The sequence below is a fragment of the Homalodisca vitripennis genome, chromosome 1, assembly GCF_021130785.1.
Source record: "Homalodisca vitripennis isolate AUS2020 chromosome 1, UT_GWSS_2.1, whole genome shotgun sequence".
Lineage (NCBI taxonomy): Eukaryota > Metazoa > Arthropoda > Insecta > Hemiptera > Cicadellidae > Homalodisca > Homalodisca vitripennis.
The window spans coordinates 17,721,235-17,743,980 of record NC_060207.1 but is presented as its reverse complement, the minus strand read 5'-3'; the positions used below and the strand labels follow the sequence as shown (position 1 = coordinate 17,743,980).

The following is a 22,746-nucleotide window of genomic DNA, read 5'->3' as shown; positions in this document are numbered from 1 at the left end:
GAAATACTAATAGACAGGAAAATAACTGAAAACAAATTAATAGTCCAAATAATTTATTAAACATTATGAAAATATCAATCCATTTAAAAAACTGTACAGTTTCTTCCCAAAAAAAGTAAGTACTCTCTATAAAAGCAAAGTTTTATATTTTAGTTACAATAAAAACCAGCAATAAAACACTAATGTTCTACAATATCAAAACCAAACTAGATGTTAAATTATAAAACATCATTCAAGTTAGTATAAAAATCAAGTCTTTAAAATGAAGTGACACATAAAAACAAAATCATAAAAAACTGAATACATTTTAATTTTTGTTGTATAATGAAAATAATTTAAAACTAATAAAGCAAACCTGACCGCACTATTTATTCTTATATAAGGTTCCACGAATTTTATTTGAAACTAAACAAGCGTTAGTTAATAAACTATTGAAAACTGAGTGATTTCTATGTTTTACACTATTAGGTAAATGAGATATAACTAAATGTTTATGAAATAAACAAACACTTTTAGTGTAAACAAATTTTAATTAAAAATCTGGAAAATATAATCTACATAGATAGTACTAGCATTTTCCAGCATCTTCTTTGAGTGTAACGATTCTATTGGAATACCAATTTACTAGATGTGGAGTCTGGATCAACTGTAAAGAATCCTATTCTTTCAAACTGGAATTTATCCAATGGTTTCACAGACAGAAGTGACTGGTCAGCAAAAGCCTGCTCAACCTTCAAAGAGTTAGGATTTACATCAGACAGGAATCCATTAGGCACTGCAGTCGTATCTTCTGGATTCTTATGATTGAATAATCTTTCATAGAGACGTACTTCAATGGTAATGGGAACAGAAACCCATTGTATGAAAGCTTTTGGTTTATTGGTATTGGAAAACAGGTTTCAGCAGTCACCTTCAGTTCAGATACACAGCCACTAAGAGTTTTTAAACAACTTCGACTACAGTAATAACAAGCCCTGCATGTTTAAGGCCAACCGTTTGATTTGGAGCTAAGCGACGGAATCCCTTTTCTGGACTTTCTTTAAAATCAGATCCATCTATGTACACAACACTGTCTAATTTCACTTCATGAGAACCTTTGCTAGGATCGTTAGGGAAATCTGGAACAGAAACACTTGAACTCGTACCAGCCTTTAAGGATAGTAAGCTTTAACGGGTTGAGAACAACCATGACTCTGGGAGCCGTCTCATTGAGGATGTCTCGCACTGAAGCCTCAAGCATCATGGGATCTACAATTGACTGGGCTCCAGTCACACCCATCCGAGCACAGAAACTATTTATGGCTTCTGCAGGAAATCCTCTGCGCCTCAATGCTGTCAGAGTGAATAACCTTGGGTCATCCCAATCACGAACTATTTTCTCAGTGATTAGTTTGGCGATTTTCCTTTTGGACACAACCGTATAGTTAGTTCATGTTTAGTCGACCATATTCCCATTGAACAGGACAATTAAATGTCTAAAGCATTGCAAAGCCAGTTAGTAAGATGATCGTCGGTTTTTGGAATTCCTTGGTACACAGTGAGTGAGTGATATGTTTCAATTGAATCGCACAGACAATGAGTGTAATCATAAGTGGGATATATGCACCACTTATCCCCTGTCCGGTGATGAGGAAGAAACTTTATTCTGTAAGCAAACAGGGTCCTGTTTTTCCTTCCTCTAATGTGACTTTCATCCTCAAAGTTTGCCTTTCCTTCATCGATCTTTCCATTTTTCATATCTTCAAACAGCTGAAGGTTTTCATTAATTGGGCGGTTCTCTCCCAGGGAGAAGGAGGTGGATTGAAGCCTTTTATGTCTTCTGCTTTTTGATGACACACTTAGGCTAACCCCTTCTTGATTAGAAACAATTGCCCATTCATAAAGCTGATCAAAGTAATCAGATGAATGTGTAATTTTGAAAGGTTTGTAGCCCAGCCACTCAACCATATCTCTAATGCCAATGAAAAAACTTTTCTTCTTCCTTTTCCGGATTAGTATCATCATATCTGAGGAAGCATACACCATTGTTCACCGCTGCATAACCAAAATTTATATTTATTGCTTTTGCATGACCTATTGTGAAGAATTCCATTTGGTTCTGGAGGAAACCTAGTTCTTTACTTGGCCACCAGTGATTTTTAAATGCTCTTGCATAATGCTTCATTGTATTTGGAGTAACAACATACCCAATCTGTTTTGTAGTTTTTCCCCAGGACTGTGAAAATTAACTTTACTTAAAACATCAGTTATAGAAACCACACCTTCATTATCAATGCCATTTTGTTCGACATCCTTAACAGGTTTCTCTTTTTCTACTTTCTTCTCAGTCTTGACTTTAATAATATTCTTTCCACCTTTTTTGGCAGGAGTCAAATCTTCTTCAGTTTTAGGTCCAAGTAAATCCAGTATTTGCAGATCTACTTCATTTTTCACAGCTTTACCGTCAGCCCATTTCAGTTTGGAAATTAACTGCCTGCATTATTATTCCAGGGTTGAATCTGTAACCGTTTCTCCATTAATTCGTTCTTGTAGTTATTTATAACATTTTCTACTGTATCTTCGATTTCTTCAGGACTTACATTTATTCCTACTCCACTTGCTTCTTTTAAAGGCATCTACATTGAAATTACCAGCAGCATTTGATAATAAATACTCTAAAGGCAGCATCCAACCTCTGTTGCGAAGTCAATTTATTTTTGTCATTATCCATTCAACTAACAGATGGTAAATGTTGAGTAACTTGAGGTTTTACTTTTGAAGGCCAGGTGATATAGTAAAATTCCATCCTCGGAATTCACATCTTGAATCTTGCGTGCTTCATCAATACATATTTTTAGATTCGATGAAAACTGTAGGATTTTTTAAAGTTTCCTTGGCTTTTTGTTCCTTTAATCCAATAGATATAAACAATTCCAATAGGTCAGACATTTTGCTCCTATTAAGATGTTCCCTTTGTCATTAAAAATTTGCGGAGAAGATTAGTAGGAACATATGAAGAAATCTGAAACAAATAAAGCAATATTTGAAAGGAATACTCTTAAATAAAACAGTAAAAGTACAGGTAATGTTTTCAATACAACACATAACTGGTATTTTTCCTTTATCACAGACTATTCTAGAAGATTTGAGGCCATTTCTAAAAAGTTTTTGGCAGTAGATACCTCTCCTGAAACCTTAAACCATTATTGGAGATATACTGACTTCATGAACAAATGTTTTATAAATTGTCTTTGCAAGTATATTTTTATATAGTTAATTGGAATTGTTTCAAGCGAAAAGAACTGGATAGCACAGTTGAAATTCTTGACTTTGTAAATGGATGCAATTATCTACGTCTCTGGCAATATGTATAGCAATATGCTCCTCTGAGTGAATCATTTGAAAAGATACTTTATATTACATTACATTTTTTTATTACAATCTTTTATATTACAAAAGATTATTAGCACACATTACCATTTAGCTTCCAAATTACAACATTCACTATGACAGTCAATATTGACCAGTCTGTGCAGCATGCATAGCGCCGGGCAGTCGCTATTGACTTCCTTTACTACTGAAAAAATCTTAACAGTGAAAGTTCAGTTTTTGGCAAGGAAAGGATGATTTATTGCCAGTGTATGTAATTTCAATTCCGACAGTAGTCTCAAGTTCTGGACATTTTAAAATTTAGTATTAATGCTTAATATATGATCAAACACTCCAATAAATGACAATTTTTTTATTTTTGTGAGGCCTTTCGTGCTCAATGAACACATCGTCAGACCCACATAACGCATGTGTTCATTGAGCACGAAAGGCCTCACAAAAAATAAAAAATTGTCATTTATTGGAGTGTTTGATCATATATTAAGCGTTTAGTTTCCAATAAGAAGAAGCTGGTAAAATGTATTTAGTATTAATGTTTATGCTTCTAGTGGGTACATTTTTGAGTATGTTACTGTAATTTTAGTATATTTAGCTGTAAATAAATATAATACAAAGAGGAAAAAACCTCAATCTTCTTGATTAAGGTTACTTAGCGTGCAGTTTTGTCATGATTTTACTCATATTCGCTGTGTTTTAATTTTTTCAAGAGCTTTTATTTTAGGGGCAAGTACTGCAGCATTCTTGTTTAATTTTCCTCTATTTTGTTACCTTTACATCATTGTTATAATCGTGTTTAGGAGAAACAAGAATAAAAAATGAACTCATGAACAATTGATAAAGCACTGGAATGATTTAAAACTGCACATCTGGACTTCTATATGTTTATGGGAAAGTAAACTATAATATATATAGCTTTTTAGCACCACTAAAAGTTTACTGGTTTTTAAATTAGCAAATATGTTAAACACGCTAAAAGTTGTTTAAGAGTAAAAATAGTATATGAAACATCATGAAGCAGCTCTGTTTCTTGATGCCTTGAACATGAATCCATTGTTGGTTTTGACCAGTCACACACATAAGAAAGTAGCAAAAGTTAGTTCCATTTACACCATTCTTGCCCTCTTATGACCATTCAGGATCAAATCCTGAGCAAACTTGTGTTCAAAGGAATCAAAATACACAAGAAAATACAGATGTTGGCTCATACAAATTATAACTATTTGAGATGGTAGCAATAGCAATATATTTACCTTTTCTTTGCGTAACTTGTGCCACTTACATAAACCATTCAGGGCTAACCATACAAAGTAAAAAAAAAGGACAAAATTAAAATATACTGCATAACAAAATTGAAATTGCTTAATGAATATATTTCAATAAAATTTAAACTTACCATATACTCTGTAATTAGTTACTGGATGGAATTACATGACAAGATTTATACATACTGTTTGAATTGAACTTGAATCCTATGTAATTTTGCATTACATTAAAATTTGGATTCATTATAATTCAAATAGTATTTTAATTATCAAAATGGTACAACCTTTAAATATGGTTTGTACAGGAGTAGTAAAAGTTATTTTTCTAAACTACAATAATTTATCTCATTTAAAAAAATAAGGTATAAAACACAGCATTTTTTAAGATTGTCTAGTTTCTTATTAATTTTTTATTGTGTTGGTTTTTGTGAGATTTTACATTATGGTTAATCTTTTGTAACCAGTAAAAAATTTTAATTTTGAGTTTATTGTTAGATATTACTAAAATAAATAGCCACACATGTAATTTAAAACCATGTGCAATTTTGTAAAGTTTTAAATAATATATACATAGAGATAAAACAATAAACTAAGCAATTTAAATATAAGTTATATGGTATCTCTATGCTTTTTAAACCCAGAGGAATAATCCTCTGACGAGACAGATTCTTGCCGGACTTCAATGTGACATTTTAGACCAATCAGTATAGTCTTGATGTAGCGTCAAGCGACTCACTTGTTCCCTAAAATAAAGTGACTAGGAAGATAGTACTTCCAAACACATTATGCACTCAGAAACACCATATAAAACCATCTCAAGTCACTGGAAGTAACGTTTTATGAAAAGGGTATTGGAAAGCTTGTACACCAGTACAGCAAATGCCTCAATTTAAATGGGGATTATTTTAAAAGTAACCATATATGTATGCAAGTCCTGATAATAAATTTTATTCCATTATGCTCATTAGTTTAACTTTTTATAACACGTCGGAGGTTCTGCATTTTGAAGTTTGAAATCAAATGCATGTTTCTCTCTACTAAGCTGAGAAGTAGGACCCAATATTTGTTTTTATTTAACAAAACCTATATTTGTTTTCCTTTCTCATTGTGTTGTTTGGAATGTATTTTAGTGCTACGGTTTATTATATACCAAAGTTATACACAATCCGATAATAATGACCTTCACGTAGCATAGGAGTAATGCTGCAGTACTCCATTAAGGGGTTTAAGGGTTTAATTCCTAGGGATATCATACAAAATTTTTAAATTAAAAAAAAAACATTTAGTTTAATCAACTCAAATGACATAGACATAGGAAGAACCCCTTCAATAATAATAATCGATTAATGTTATATATTGTTGTAAACAAGTTTAAACAGAAACCACTACATTTAAAACTAATCAAAAATTTTGGAAGCCATCCACACCTGTAGCAAACACAACATCACCATCTGTGTCAAGAAATGAGTGATACTACCTTGGCAGGCATCAAATTCTTGTTTTCCAAATCCGTCTCCTCAGATTGAATGAATGAAAATATCTTTATTCATAAAATGTCCATGTTGCAAGAACAGTATCTTATATTACTATCATTAAATAAAAACAATTTAACAATTACAGTGTGTGCAAACTTATAAATCAATAAATTAATGACAAACTATGACACTGATAAAAAGAGCAAATACACATAACAAATCATATTTTATGTAAAAACTCATTTCTGCATCCTAAAATACATTTATGTAAAACAGCATTATGCTGGGTTACTAGACATACGTAATACTACTTGAAATCTGATATCAAAACCTTGTAAAACAAGCAGAGTGGCAGTTTTAATAAATATTCCATCAGTTCGTTTTTAAATTTTATCATTGTCCAATATGAAATGTTGTGGAAGATGAGAAAGAAATTTTGTACTCAGATAGTTTTCTTTAAATAAAATCAAATTAAGGTTCTCTGCCTCGAAATTGTAATGTAACTGCAGCCCTTTTGAACTCGACTGGATCTACAAACTGTTGTTACTCATTGGCAAAACCATTTCAAGTATGATTGAACCATAAGCCATTAGTATGCCTAGCTCTTAAAAAATTGTTTCCCTTTTGCTGTAAAAGTAACCAATAAATTCTTTTAGATGTAGCCCCATAAATGCTAATTTCATAAGTAAGATGTTGAAATGGATCAGTGTAAAAAAATACTGAATTTAGAATGTTCATACCACAAAAATGATGTGAATTTTTTTGAGTGTACTAGTATATCAGACTAAAACAATCAATCCTAAGGACATTATGCTAACAACGCGATTTAGATGTTCAATTCGAGGTTAAATTTTCATTTAGTATTAAAGTAAAAAACATTGAATCAAGTTGCTATATGACATTGTCTTCTATAAACTCGAATACTACGGAATATTTCATATTTTTATTGCCCTTGTACTAAATAAAATAAAAATTGGATTCATATTAATTCAGTACAAAACTTTGCTATTCAAAAATTGTTTCATGTTTCTTAAACCGATGAATGATGATATTCAATTGGCTTCTTGACATTTTCCTGAAAAACAATTGCTACCAATTTGTATGGACTGAAACAATCTCTGGAAAGCCCTTTTATGTAGCAAAAGGAATATTAAGGGGCATAGAAACCGATACTTGCAGCACCCCATATTTTAATGTTTGGGGTTTTTGGATTGAAACTGGTTTAGCTATTTGTACATTTTTTTTAAGTCGATGGTGTCTTCTATTATATATTTCTACATTTTTTTCTGTTTATTAATTTGAATTCAAACCAATTGATTTTTCATTTTGAAACCAGACACTTATTGTTATTACTAGTATATCGTGGGGACACACTGTCAAATGAACAAGATATATCTTAAACACACCAATTACTTTTCTTTGTTATTAACAGAAATAACAAACTTATTCAATGAACTCAGCAATCCAGAAACTTTCAGATATTTAAAGTAGTGTAAAAATCGATGGCACAATACTTGTTTCAAAAATTATTAAAATAATTGAAAGAATTGATTAAGGGTGATAACATGAAGGGTTATCACCCCCCCTTTATTTAAAATAAAGGCACCCCCTTTATTAAAAATATGAACAACTCTTTGCAAATTTTAATTTGTCAGGGAAATCTCCTGATAAAAGAGATAAATTAATTATATGTGTTATATGGCAATTAAGTAACTCTTAAGCGAATAAAAGGTATTTTCCCTGATCATCAGCATATAAATTTCATCCCTAAGTGAAGAATGCTTATTAATCATTGCCAAAATAATTTTCTTCAGTTTTAATGCTGATTTTTACTCAAATTTAAAACTTGGTATTCAGGAAAAAACATCCGCTCTGTCAATGGATGTATTCATACTCTGCCAAATATATCTATTATATGTTGTTCCTGATAAATAGAAATTGTTGTAAAACTAATTTTGAAACAAAAAAATAATAAGTTGCCATACGTTTAGATCGGACATAGCACTTATTCCGTTCTGGGTAACTGTGACGTAGGCATTAGATTTTGTTTATACTTAATTAAGGATGACAAAAGCACTGGATGATTTCTCTACAACTGTTATTTATTGTTCAGTGCTACAAGGCACCTAATCACTCTTTTCTATTAAATTAAGAACTCTTTCTAGGTTTTGAGCTGGCTGTTCCACCTGATTGTCAAGTTATACATCAGGTGGGATTTAAAAAGTGCAGAATATAAAATTTTTACCATATTAAAATTTTTTTTTAGTTCGTCTGATGATATGAATTCCCATGACCTAATAGGACTTGTGAAGGAAACAGGATTTTTCGGACATTTGCCATCGTTCAGTGAAACAAGAAATCAGTAACACTACGTTTTGAGATCTGCAAGAGTTATCACAATCCTGTCCATCGTCAAAAATAAACCTTCAAACTAATATGGACTTTTACACAGCTAGTCAACATGAGGTTACAATGTAAAGTTCTCATCTATCATATCTCCAAGGCACTTGGTGTTTTCTTTATCTCTTCAAATCAGGTAGTCTAACGTGTATGGGGGGGGGGGGGGGTGGGGGGGGGGGGGGGTGGGGGGGGGGGGGGGTGGGGGGGGGGGGGGGTGGGGGGGGGGGGGGGGGGGGGGGGGGGGGGGTTAGTTCACAAGTTAAATTTAAAATTGTATTATGGCATTTTAACAAATAACATATACAGACATGAAAAAATATGTACATTTCAGAAAAGTACTAAGTAAAAAACAAACACATGGCATATTCAGTATTTTTAAAAATTAGTTTTCTGGGCATTTTTCTGTTTGCACCATATGCTTAAAAAATTAATATTAAGGTATTATACTTATATTAAAAAGTTCAATTTGTGATAAAAACTGGTGTGTGTGTAGCACATACAATTTTGTGTACAGTTCATACACTTAAAATTGTCAAAATATTACTGATGTATATACAAAATTAGTTAGTGTTTTATAACTAAGGGATTATTATTTACATAGTTGGAACAAACATTGCTAGTTAAATTCTTTTACTTTTTCTTATAATGATTTAAAATGTATCTATAACATTCTGGAAGAAAAAATATAATCACAGTTCTGTTATTTTATTGTCATTGTTATAAAATATGATAAAATAACTTTATAATGGAAAACTCTACTATATAATGTTTATAAATCTGTCATATTCAGTATCTTCAAACTATGAGTAAACGTCATTGTATACCTAGATGCAGTAAACTTTCATCTCGTCTATTAATTTGACTTTTGTGGTACTAAATTTAGCTCAAATTTTCTTAAAAATTAGTATATCAGTTGATTTTGATTGATGATTCAAGTTACTATGTTTTGCTTGCAATATGGATGACAAATAAAGTAAAATAGTAATTAAATTGATTGAAAACCGGTTTCAATATTTTTATCAAGAAACTGTTGTCTCTGTAACATTTAAGATTACTAGTCCACATCAGGTTGAAGACTCTTATTTTAAGTAATGAGAACACATAATACTTAGTTTTTCATCTACTAAATGAATATTAGCACCTTTAATTTATTCCTCTTGCTACCATTCAGATCATTATAGAATCAAGAGAGATGTGAACCTGCGTCAAATCATCGCTTCGCGAGAGTTAATCTCCCTGCAGCCGTCTTTGGTGACTAATAGGACTATGTGGATGAGATTATCTGGGTTCTGGGAATATGTGCTTGACATATAGGAGAGAGGGACTACACGCTAAATCTATGATTTTCTAACCATACACAACTAAACTTAAAGTAAATATTACTATATGGAAGACAGTTAGGCTGACACAGGTAACATTTTTACACAATCAAGAAGTAAATCTCTAGTCATTATTAACACAGGATAATGTTCAACATATAATACATTGGAGTAAGAATGTGATGCTATAAATTTGTTAAAGAACGCTATTTTACAATGGGACAGCTCCCAAATCCTATTGTAAATTGCAGACTTCTTATAATCGACTGTTTAGGATTTGTTAGCTGTATAAAACTAGGTCAGTTCTCGGTCTATGGGTGTTTAGTTTCGCGGTTGTACACAGTATCACAAGGTTCATGAGCACACAGAGTCCTACATCTTCCCGGAGTAGTGAGATCCCAGGTTGGACGAAGGCCCTCGATGGCCGTTCTTCTGACCTGGACTGTACCTGCTGCCTGGGCGGGAATGGACGATCGCGTAGTGATCACTGTTGGTGGAAATTGATCTTGTTGAGTTCATCGTCGATCCTCCTGATACGTAACCTGGCTTTCCATTCAGGGAGTACCTGCAATACATTCATGTTGTTATTGATAAAAAATTTAAAATTTAACTATATATATATATATATATATATATATATATATATATATATATATATATTACACTTGTATAGAATTCATAATAAAGACAATGCGATGTCTTTTCAGAGGTCCAGGAGCTTTGAATCAATGTTTCATGGATATTAGTTATAAGATGAAAACATACATTTAAGAGTTGAATTCCAGTAATGACTCGTTTCACAATTAGAAAGATACAGTAAAAATGACTATCATGAAGGTGTTCTGGTTCAAACCGTGCTGCAAAATTGCTAGCACAATTCAAATCTTGCATTATTTTGTCCTCAACTCAATTCATTTTCAAGATATTGCTCTGAGTTATATGTTTTGCTAATGCTTAGCCAAATCTATGTATCTTCTCAGAAATTTAAATGAACTTTTTTATCTCAATTTTAATTCTTAGGTATATGTGGCTGACACCACAACTCTTATCAAGGTTTTCCAGTTGAAACCTAACACAATTGAAATCTTTAAACATTTTGGCCTCACCGTAGTGAGCCGTCTTTAGCCACAAATGTTGGACCAAACCTGGCAGAACCAGTAGTACTCTGCTACAGGTGGATGAAGGGCAAACAAAGAAGATAACATCCGGTTATCATGGCAATCTGTGATAAAGAAGCCATGTTATCCTGATTGGGCAGATTGACAATTGTGTTGGTTTAGCTTCAGCCAATCACTGTAAGACTCTGCTGCTTTACTCACCTGCAGAAGTATTACTGGTCGTGCCAGTTGTGGCTCAACATTTGTGTTGGCTGAAGTTCACACTCCACGGCGAGGCCGAAATATTTCAAGACTTGAATTGTGTTAGGTTTCAACTAAAAAACCTTGATAAGAGTTGTGACATCAGTCACGTATACCTCAGATTTAAAATTAAGATAAAAATGTTCATTACAAATTTCAGAAAAGATACATGCTGGTGATTAACAGCATAGTGTAACATTGAATATGTATCATATTAACGGTGTTAACTTTTACCAGTCAGCTGTGTTGGCCATCGTAGTTGACACTAGCAGCTGGTATACTATCTATCTCAATGGGACCAGGACTATTAACCAAATTAAGATACAAATTTTCCAGGACATATAAACAGACAAAGAACAATGTAAGAAGTCTAGCACCTTTTATTGTCTGCCATTGAAGGGGCATCAATAAATTTCACTCGAGGGGCTAGAAACATTTTATTTCTGTCTGTCTGCACGATATCTTGAGAACAAACTGACCTATATACTTAAAATTTGACATGTATCCTCATCTCTAAATGAAAAACATCGAGTTCAATGATAGTGCATGTCCCTAATGAGATTTGGCTAAGCATTAGCAAAGCCTATAACTCAGAGCAATACTTTGAGAATGAATTGAGTTATACACTCAAAAGTTTGTATATTTTGCCTTAGCTATCAATAAAAGTTCTGGCCAAATTGCTCTTTTGTCTGTATTTGCCAATGTATCATTTTCTGCTGGATATCTCAAGAATAAATTGAACTATGGAATTGAAATTTTGCACGCATCTTCATCGAAGCCTGTTTTACGTGAAAGATGATGTGGCGTACTCCTACCTTGTTTTAAGTTACGAGATTCACAATAACTTGATAATTTAGTTTTATCATTGATTACAGATAAAGTTTTATTTTTGTCCAAAGCAACATAAGCAACCAACCACTGTTTCCAAATAGCTAAAATTATAATTTTATACAAGAAAATAAAAATGTTGTTTTTAAAACTTAGTTATACAAAATGACTTGCACTGTAGTTCCATTTTGCAAGTAATGCTACAAATATGGTGGAATTTATAAAACACATATTACTAAATAGATATTCCAGTACATTCCCTTTTGAAAATTATGGCTATGCTGCTGGTTTTTGACAGGTGGCACTGACCTGGAGCCATACTGTGACCCATGCCAACTTCTGTACGGATCATAGTCCTCGATGATGCTGGGCTCCTTCTCTATGACCTCTGTCCGCGCACACGCGCAAGTCATGGCAGAGCACAGGAACACATTGATGATGAGCATGATGAGGAACATGAGGCCGAACGCGATGCATAGATATAGCAGCCATGATGGTCTGATCGTACCTTCGTCACACAGCTCTTGAACCACTGCAACACATGGTCTTCTGTTATGTTTAACCTCAAAAATAACAACTGCTAATCACACAATTCCAAAAAATAAATGAACTTAGATCAGGCTACGGAACTTCTGCTGTCATAACCCCTAACTTGTTTTGGACAAGTTTAAAAAAATTTTAAATAGAACTGTTCAAGTATAATTCTATTTATAACAATGCATAAATAACTTAAAGAATTAGTTATTGCTATATCTTTTACAAAGTATTTATTGTATTTATCACAACTTTGTAAAATTCCTATCCATATATTACAAAATAAAATTATGAATATTATAATAATCTATGAATTGGCTATTAATACAATAGCTCTTTGTAATAAAAACAAATTAAATAAATAAATTAAAGATGTTTATTGTTTATATTATTTAAAAAATGTCTTATGAACTTTAAAGGTTAAATACTTTTTTGTCAATAAAATTATAAATAGCACATTACTTTTGGGAAATTTTAAGTTTTACAAAAGAAATGCACTTATAACTATACAAAATATATCAACTTATAGTCCTCTTTTAAAAGATTTTAGTTATTAATTGTGTTTCTGTACATATACATACTTCAGGCAGCTAAATTTTACAAAACTATGATTTACTTTATGACTGAGTGATTTATTTAATCACTTCAATTGGTCCAAAATGTTAGTACAAAGTGGTTACTTATGATGTAATTTTAAACTTATAATTAATTTTATCTAATAAACAGTTTGTTTCAACTAATATACAGTGATAATAATAATATAGAATGTGATATAAATGAATTAATCTGTAACCAGTACAAATGTTATTTAGCACAGAATTCTTAGACCACAGTAGAGTGTCATCATTACCACAAGGGTGTTGTGCAAGTAGTGGTCAGTAGGCAGGAGCTACCTTACCTTCCTTGGCAAACAATGCAACACCAACCTGGCTCCAGCAGCCACAAAACAAGGACACTCTCTCTGGAATCCATTACACCTGCTCTTACTTTATATTCTTTCCTTGTAACCTGCTACTAACTGGTTTAGAGCACAATAAAGTCTGCTAGTCTGTGCTTTGTTTCAGGCTAAAAAATTCAAAAAAAGGAGTTGCCCGACTAAACTGTTACTTTTTTTCGATCTTGAGATTAGAGTTGTATCCTCAAGGATACTTTTCATGAGCTGACCTACTGTTCTAGTCTTATTCAGCACAATTGTTTGGGAGAATTATAAAAAGGATCACATACAAAATGTTCCTGAATACAGCTCCTTAATAATCCTCGTTAGTAAGAATAATGCATTGCACATAATTATTTTTTCAATGATTGGTAAAATTAGACTACTCACTTAATAGCAACATTAATTCTGAATCCGGTGTTGCACGAAATAAGATACTACGTGTGGTTGCAATCGATCAATGCGATAGAAGCGGCATATTGATCTCAGCCTAAGTTAATTTATAACTCAATTTGCTTATTCTTTATCCTTATTCGTTCATCAACACAACTTGGTGTTCTGACAAACCGTTAAAGTAGAGGCCAAACCGTATAGATTATACTACCAAAAGCAGATGTTAATATCCAAAATTAACAGTCGTATATAATTCTTAACTATTTTGCAGTAATGTGCATAATAATATTATTTTTCTCATATCTCAGACCACAAAGATTGTAGGTTTACAGTACTTAGTTAAAACATCATTGCACATAGAAGTAGCATATAAGAATATGTAAAAGAAGAATAAATAGATACAGAACTGTAAAGGTTGGGTTTTGACATAATACTTTATTAATGATGCCAATAGTAAGTTTATCAAATGAAAACCTGATAAAATAAAACAGATTAAAAATCAGTAGGTGGTATTTTTTCCAGTAACAAATAAATAACTTGTAGTTTAATAAGAAAAAATTCCATAGTATAAATTTCTTTTCAGAAACAATAACAACAGTTACGATAAAAATTTCACTTTCGGCGAACCTTGGGCTCCGCCTGTGATGATAACTCGTCCTTGCTATGTAAGGTTCGGCTGGGGGCTTGACAAGGCGTTGGCTCTAAACTGGTTTCCTCTCTGCATAACACCTCCCAACATCCCACCTCTCCACTCAGTGTGGGTTCATTGTCTCTTTACCTTGTTTATGACGTCAAATTGGGGTCTTCTGTTTTCTCTTTGTATCCGATCCAATGCATGTAATAAATCAATTTCCAATATCGAATACTTTATAAAAGAGACTAATCAACTGAACCATCATTTGTATTCATCGTGTTAGTAAAAATGTTATGTAATGGAATTTGTGTTAATCATATAGTGAACTAAATTGTACAATAATATATAAGTTAAAATATTGATCTGAGCCCTGTCGTAATAACAAGGATTTAAATCCCATAAAGTCATTAAATAACATTCTGTAATGGCGAATTTGCCAATTGTAAACATAATAACCAATGGATTCCTCTTAAGTTCTTAATCCTATTTTTCAAAACAAAATTTAAAAAAATTAATTACAATGACAAAGATTACTTTCAAATAATTGTATTATTGTAGCACACAGACGGTGGTCGTAGCCATGAAGGCTCCTTCGTTTCTCTATATCACTTGTGTGCCTATCTACTTACATGGCTCCTCTCCAGGCTGTAGCACATAGACTGTGGTGGAAGCCATGATGGCTCCTTCATCTGGTGTCTCGCTGTAGATGTCTTTGGGCTGGGCTCTAGCCAGCGGGGACAACTCATCATCACAGTTCACCTCCGGACAAACACCTGCAAATTAAATATTCAAATCTTAATTTTAAAATCTTCAGTTACAAACTGGTTTTCAGGATAACTAAAATCAGCCCAAAATAGCAAAAACTTTTTCAGCCTAACTCAAGCCTCACTCTATGGAAGTGAAGCTTCTGGTCGCGGCTGACATGTTGTGAGACCTCATCCCAATACCGCAGTCTCTCACTCAGGTACCTACTGGAGCTGTCTGAGTAGGAGGACTTTATGAGTCATGCAGTTTGTCAACAGGTCGCAGAAGTCACCCATGCGAAGCATGTTAACAGCATTATGATACTGTGACAAATGATCATTCCATCTCAGGGAGAACACATACCTCAGCATTGTTTTTTTGGAGTTTTTGAATTCTCTGAGCGTTGTGCATCGTGATACTGTTCCCATAGGCAGAGCAACAATAATAGAAAACTGATAAAACTAATGACTGCATGAGGTGGAATTTTACTGGCTCAGGCAACAAACCTCTACACTGATACAAACTCCTCCACCTGGCAATGGTGCGTTGGATATTATAAGACACGTGGTCTGCAAAAGAGTGGTCACTATCTAAAACGACTCCAAGAGTTTAGACGTTATCACAAAGTAATAGGCTCTCACCGCCAATAGTGACCTCTAAACCACTCTCAGTGAAGGTCTATATGTGGTTTTGTGGTGCTATATGTAACACAGAACACTTCCCTATGTTTACTTTGAGGCCATTTTCAGAGAACAAAGACTAGATCATTTCAAGGTCAGTGTTAATTTAGAAAGTGGCATTCTGAAAGAACTCAGAATCATAGGACAAGTGCAGTTGACAATCATCACGTATAAATGTGGAGTGCAGCTCTGGACACAAGTTGGAAAATCTGTTGTGTACAGGTTAAAAAGTAAAGGCCCCCAAGAAGTTCCCTTGAGGTATACCTCACTCTCTCTTAAGAACAGTTGATATCTCACCCTTAAACTTCATGACTTGCGTTCTTTCTGCTAAGTACAGTTGTACCCACGCAATTACTCCCGCTCCAAAGCCATAATGATTCATTTTTGCCAGCAGTAACTTGTGGTTTCTTGAATCAAAAGCCTGCAAGTAGTCTAGAAGTATGAGCGTGCTCCAACCACCTTTGTCTTTGGCATCGATCAAGTCACTAAACAGATTTAACAGGGCAGTGCAGGTACTGTGATTTGCTGTAAATCCAGACTGTGTTTTTGGTAATATATTCTTTAATTTAATATAGGCTATTCATTGATTTGGCAAGCTAAAATTTATGCAACGATTTTCAAAACAATTGGCAATATCGAGATGGGTCTTAACTCTTGGACTCCTTTAGGGGCAGTTGTTTTTGGGAGCAGATATAAAATACTCTTTCCAGCATTTTGGAAAACCACCTGGCCATTGGTGGTGGTTTAGAAGTCACCTTTAGCTGTTGGTCCCGAGGTTAAGTGTTAAAGAGGGCCCTAACTTTACCTGACATTCTTTACTTTACTTTTCAAGCTCAGAATCTGTATTCTGTCATTTCCTCTAGAGAAAAAAAAACAAGCAGTTCAGTTTTCCCTTGAGAAATATTGTAGTCAAATGGTTGGGAAACTGGCCTAAAGAGGTTTATTTAACCTGGAAGACAAACCACTCCAAAGAAGACTACCATTTCCATATCAACCAACTTGGTACTTGTCATCCTTGAAGACTCCTGCACTTGAAATCTTCAAGTACAATAACCCTTTAAGGATCAATGACTGGATATGATGTTTTTAAGATGGTTGCTGTTACGAACCGACATACTTATGGTCCATAAAGCATTTAACTGAAGTTAATTTTAAAGCTTCCGAATTTGTTACACAACAATTTTATAATGTACACAAACATGCAGCATGTGTGAAATTCCACCCATATATCTGTAAATTGAGAAACTCAAATATCTCTCATGGCAATATAGAGCTTGTTAATGGATCATTAAAAAATCTTCAGAATGTGATTAATATTCATACATAAAACTGTTAGGATGTGCAAACTTTCAGAGTCAAATATAAATACTATGCACAGTGTTTTTATTTATTTTTTTTTTTTAAATAAATGTAATAGAGATTTTAGCATTCAATTTCTGCAAAATTTTGAGAAAGTTTTTGAAATTGTGGTTATGATTCATACCAGCCATCAATAACACTGTTTGTCACAGTCTCTTCAAAATGTGAGAAAGAAAATAATAAAACTTGGTGCAAAATACATGTTAAAACCTGAACTAAAGGTACAACTATGAACAATATTGAAGATAAGGTACCTTTACACACTGCAATATCACACTGTAGATGAACTTCTGAGCTATCTGGAAACCTGAACATGGAGTAGATCGTGGCATCTGCGTAGCCGAGTTTCTCATTGTATTTAAATTGTGAGATTACTTGTTTATTGTTGGCACACCTGCAAAGCAAATAATTATACATTACTACAGTGTTCTATATGAGATACTGTGCTTGTTATAAAATCTAATTAAAACTATCCCAGGTGGTGCTTTACAACATTATTTTTCTCACAACATTGCCTCATGTGGTTGTTATATTACCACTAAATTGATAAGCTATTTACTAAGAATAAAAAATGTACTTTATTACGAGGTGATAGATGCTTTTCCAAAAGGTTGAAGTTCTTTCATTCCAAAGAAAATGAGAAGTTTGAAGGTAAAGTAGTAATATTTCTGAGGAAAGTGAACAATATTTAAAAAGTTGTTTATTATATATTACACCTCAAAAAGCAAGGGGGTCTGATTTCGAGTATAGACACAATTAAATTTGTAAATAAATTCTCAGGTTTTAAAAATATATTTCTAAATCACCCATTTTAATTGAAAACACATTCCCATTGCTTGGTAATCTAGAAAGATTTAATGATACAGTATTGTATCAAGTTCTGTTGTACTGTTTAAATATTATGAAATAAAGCAATATTAAATTTGAGAATGCAATTTGGAATATAACTAGAATAATAGAATAAGTTTAAAGCTATATTCCAAAACATATTGTTTTGAGCTTGCACTTTTTACCTCTTTACCTTGTCGTATTAGATCCTACAAAAACAGTAACAATTATGAAAAATTTAAGCAATTTCAAAAGAGAATAAATTGTGAAAAATATATAAATGCACTGTTACTTTATAAATTATGTTACGTAATTTTGCTATATTAAATAATTTGTAAACTAATTGAATTTGAAACAACATATAAATGATTGGGAAAAGATGGAAATTGAACCTTGGTTGTCTCCTGACTGAACATTAAGAAATTAGGATCTGTTTGAATCTCTCGTAAGATGAAGTAATAATAAGATGCCTAATAAAAGTCATAAAATAAATAAAAATGGTGTTTACTTAGATGGTCTTTGGCAATCTGTTCTCCAAAACAGATAAAGTCTTGAACGTAATACAAATTGGACATGAAAACAAATATTAAACCTTTTATTCTTCACAAAAATAACCAGGTCTAACATTGCCCAGGCCTCTGAATATTAATATCCAACAATATGCAAATGAAAGAGAATCACTATTCCAAGACTGGTAGAATATTCTTTTTTGAATATTGAGAGAACTGTGCTAGAATACTCTAACATTATTGTGATGATTATTAGCTGAACTTTGCTAGAATATTCTAACATTATTGTGATGATTATTGAGCTGAATTGCATAAATTGTTCTAAGTTATTGCGGTGATTATTAAGTTAAACTTGCTAGAATATTCCAAATACATTGTGGTTATTATTGAGCTGATCCCTGTTAGAATATTCTAGTGCTGATCTTAACTATGCTACAATATTCTAACATTGTGCTTAACTATGTTAGGATATTCTTAAATTATTGTGCCAAAATTGAGCTGAGCTCTGTTTGATTATTTTAACATTATGCTGATTATTAAGGTTTAAGATTATTAAGCTTGATTAATATTTAGAATAATTATACGTAAATTATGATATAAATAAATTTTTCATTATTTGTAACAATTAATGATGAAGACTGTGAAAACGTGTTTTTTTACTGTTGTAAACAGTTAACATGTAAGTTATATTTGGTAACAAGAGAGTCCATAAACAGCTAATGGTATACATCTCTAAAGGATGCGAGAGATAGATGAGAAATAATCTGATCCATCTCTCTCTCCCCCTGAAGACCACCTCACTGAATGCATCATTAGCTATATTGTGCCTGTTAATGACGGAGATATAAGCTATCTCGAGCCCCACCCTGTCTATTACACCACCGTGCCGCTCCAATCCCGTTTTAATTTATTTTGAAAAGTAATCTAAACATTTCCTCTTTTCAGGTTCACTAATTTTCCCAGATGGTGTTTATTTATTAAATCCAATCTAACAGTTGTCATGTGTACTCAATCCATTTTTTACTCCACATTGTTTCAAAGAATTCATTAAAATATAGTGTTAATCTTAGGACAAGGTACACATTTGAAGTGTTTTGCGTACAGAATATGATATGTATAATGGTTTACTTTTGTGCACTGATTTTAATGTTTGTATATTACAAAACTCTGGAAGGAAATCTTATGTTGGAAAAAGTGTTGCCTCACTTTCAGTTTAGGTGGTCGATAAAATTAATCTTTTCACAAAAAATAACAAAAAAAACCATTTAAGGACATTAGGCAATAAGAAACAAACAAAAACCATTCTCTCTGTTTTGTTTCTGTCTGTATTCTCCTTAATGGTTTAGAACCATTTTTAGACAAAATATTCAAACTCAATTTGTCTTTCATTCGGAAAGACTGAAGTGAACTATTATAAAGCTATGTTAGTTTAAAGGTTACGCATACAATACCATATGTATGTAACGTAGATCACTATTACGACTCATCGGAATAACGCAAGGAGTTTACATGACATAAACAATTGTAGCGTGTTTTAAGAAACGAGAACAGAGATTTGGAGAAAAATAGATTTTAGATAACCCTGTCAAAAAAGGCTGCGATGCTTCCCGTAGTGAAATATCTCAGGAGCTAAGGCGGTTCGATGAAGAAAGAACGGGAACCTATAAGTGTTTTTAAAGAATAAGTGTTACCCTATAACGTGACTTCCAACCAAATTGAACAAATACTGGACTGCTCTTACCCTCTGTCATCGACCAAGATAACGCTGCTGTTTCTTTTGTTGAAGGCAAAACATGATTTCACTCGGATTCCGTAAGTTCCTGCAACAAAAACAGTTTTAAATTAATATCATTACATTTATTGACACAACATTTACATGGTCTTTATCATACTTCACAAATAACAGCTGTTTGTGATACTTAAGCTATCCCTAGTGAGTGTTTTTTGTTATCTTATAACAGAGATCTGAAAAAATCAGCTGGCGCACAATTCAAGTTTTTTTCAGTGTCCTAACCTCAAACTTTGTTATTGTTTCAGTAGAAGCAGGACTTTGCCTTTAAGACAATGCACGAGTTTTCAAAGCAAGACGACGACTCGCCTTAATTAACCTCTCTTCAACACATAACAACATTTCGGGACTTAAAACTCGGTTTAATTTTCTTGTCATCTGAGGCAAGAACGCTAACCGGCTCAGCTACCAGTCGTGCATCTGAGAATCCGATTTTAACATGGGCTAAAGTTTAAAACTGAGTTTTTAATAGAAAATCGTGTCGAACTCATAAATATTTAAATCAGAAACTTAAAATTAATGCTTTAATGTTAACGAGTTGTTATTATTTTGGACGAGAAAGTGATAGCACTCTCTGGTTTTTACCATTCTTCAAGTTTGTTTATGCTCTAAAAATGAGGGATCGCTTGAGAGGAGTTTACAATTGAAATTTTGGTAAATGTAAAATCCCTCATTTTTAGGGGATACAAAAAAATGTTCAACATCATCAAATGAAACTTCTTTTCCAGGTTGCACCACTACCCAGAGGATATCTCTTTTTATAAACTTTAAAAAATTACAGGGGATCAAACATTTTTATTTACCCTATTTATTATAACCTCTCCTTCTGTCAAAACACTTCCTGGAATAAGCACTTGTCTAGTTCATCTACTCTTTAACAGTCAATTTGTAATGCTCTATAATGCTTTATTTAACACCCTAACAAACCTAACCTCCAAATTTGGCGCCTGAATTTAAATGACGTCTCAATAAATTAAAAAGTGGGGGGGGGTTGCTATTTTACCAGCAAACCGGTAGACTAAATTTTATGGTAGACTCCGGAATGGCCTCTTCAAAATAGTGTTAAAACTCATGTATTGCATATTTATTTTTTAATCGTGTTAGAATAATCACATTTACAACGTTAGAAAAACTGCAAACTATAGAAATTTGTTCTTAATTTTTGAAATTGCATCAAATATCATGCAATTTGAATTTGCATGTATTGTAGCATGTTTTATATTTTTCTAAATTGAAAAGGTTTCTTGAGATGTTTTATACATCAATGAACATAGGTTACCGTACGCTAAACTTTATTTTTTTTCTTTCGTATTGTATTTGCTCATATGTAGGCCTATATGTATTTCTTAGTAGTATAGTAAGTACCGGTAACTCAATAATTTATACGCTACTTTAATCAAGTTTTTTTACGGATCCACCTGCATGTTGCACTTGTTTATGAACTATATTGCTGTTGTAATTTTTCTTTTTATTCACGATGTTGATGTTATTTGCCACTTGTTTTGCTTGTTTTTGCTTTTGTTTGCTTTAGCATGTATGCATGTAAACTATTTATGTAAGTTGTTTTTATCAAGCCTCTTGTATTTTCATAATACCTATATCAAATGTAAAATGGTGTATACCGTATGTAAATAAATAAATAAATCTAATTTGTTTTCCCTAAAATTGTATCCCTAATCACTAAAATATACGTAAAAAGATCTAAGCAGCTTCGTGACTCAACACATTCCACCACAAAATCGATGACAGTTTGCACTGTCTAGGTGCCAACCCTTTTAGCCAATCACATTTTCGTGACAATGCCAAGACTTTCCAAAGTCAATCTAATTAGTGATTGCATTTTTACTTTAGTTTGAGTTTATTTTGATCTACAGATAGTGTAGTATGAATTAGTGTATGAAACGTGTTAATTAGTGAATTAGTCAACTGTGTGAATGTGTAGAGTATCCTGGTTGACTACAGGCTCGTCGACTAGAGCAATACAATGTGATAGATTGTTCAAATACAATAGTGATATCAATATCATTGTTTTATAACTCGAGTTAGATATTTATTAGTAGATTAATTTGTAATTCATTTTACAAAATTGTTTTAAATTAATGGAAATTATGCTTTACAACTCAAGAGCAATATATGTTCAGCAAATCTGTGAATATAAGATAGATAACTGCTTGAGATAGGAGGCAACAACATGTGTGTGACAAGTAGCTCTCTGATGCCTGAACAAGATCTATGACAAGTCGCTCTCTGAAGCCTGAACAACGACCTATGACAAGTCGCTCTCTGAGGTCTGAACAACACCCTGTGAAAAGTCGCTCTCTGAGGCCTGAA

At 32.8% G+C, this 22,746-nt stretch overlaps 2 protein-coding genes across 2 annotated transcripts in view; both read right to left on the bottom strand.

The window, feature by feature from the left end:
- Positions 1-36: 36 nt before the first annotated feature.
- LOC124357851 (probable glutamine--tRNA ligase) lies at positions 37-3,246 on the bottom strand. Its single transcript, XM_046809931.1, is given in 22 exon segments — positions 37-610; positions 612-884; positions 886-1,156; positions 1,158-1,429; positions 1,431-1,469; positions 1,471-1,497; positions 1,499-1,516; positions 1,518-1,553; positions 1,555-1,656; positions 1,659-1,703; positions 1,705-1,779; positions 1,782-1,862; positions 1,864-1,968; positions 1,970-2,077; positions 2,079-2,117; positions 2,119-2,463; positions 2,465-2,503; positions 2,505-2,606; positions 2,608-2,658; positions 2,660-2,758; positions 2,760-2,846; positions 2,848-3,246. Coding segments are annotated over 22 exon segments (2,337 nt in total). The 5' UTR covers positions 2,929-3,246; the 3' UTR covers positions 37-568.
- A 5,524-nt stretch (positions 3,247-8,770) lies between these two features.
- LOC124357838 overlaps positions 8,771-22,746 on the bottom strand; it is a 186,745-nt gene continuing 172,769 nt past the window's right edge. Inside the window, exons 6-10 of the mRNA XM_046809909.1 lie at positions 20,368-20,446; positions 17,544-17,683; positions 15,136-15,279; positions 12,321-12,543; positions 8,771-10,390 (exon numbers count right to left, since the gene is read on the bottom strand). Coding sequence (XP_046665865.1) covers positions 10,198-10,390; positions 12,321-12,543; positions 15,136-15,279; positions 17,544-17,683; positions 20,368-20,446 — 779 coding nt within the window. The 3' untranslated portion in view covers positions 8,771-10,197. The remainder of the gene's footprint in view (positions 10,391-12,320; positions 12,544-15,135; positions 15,280-17,543; positions 17,684-20,367; positions 20,447-22,746) is intronic.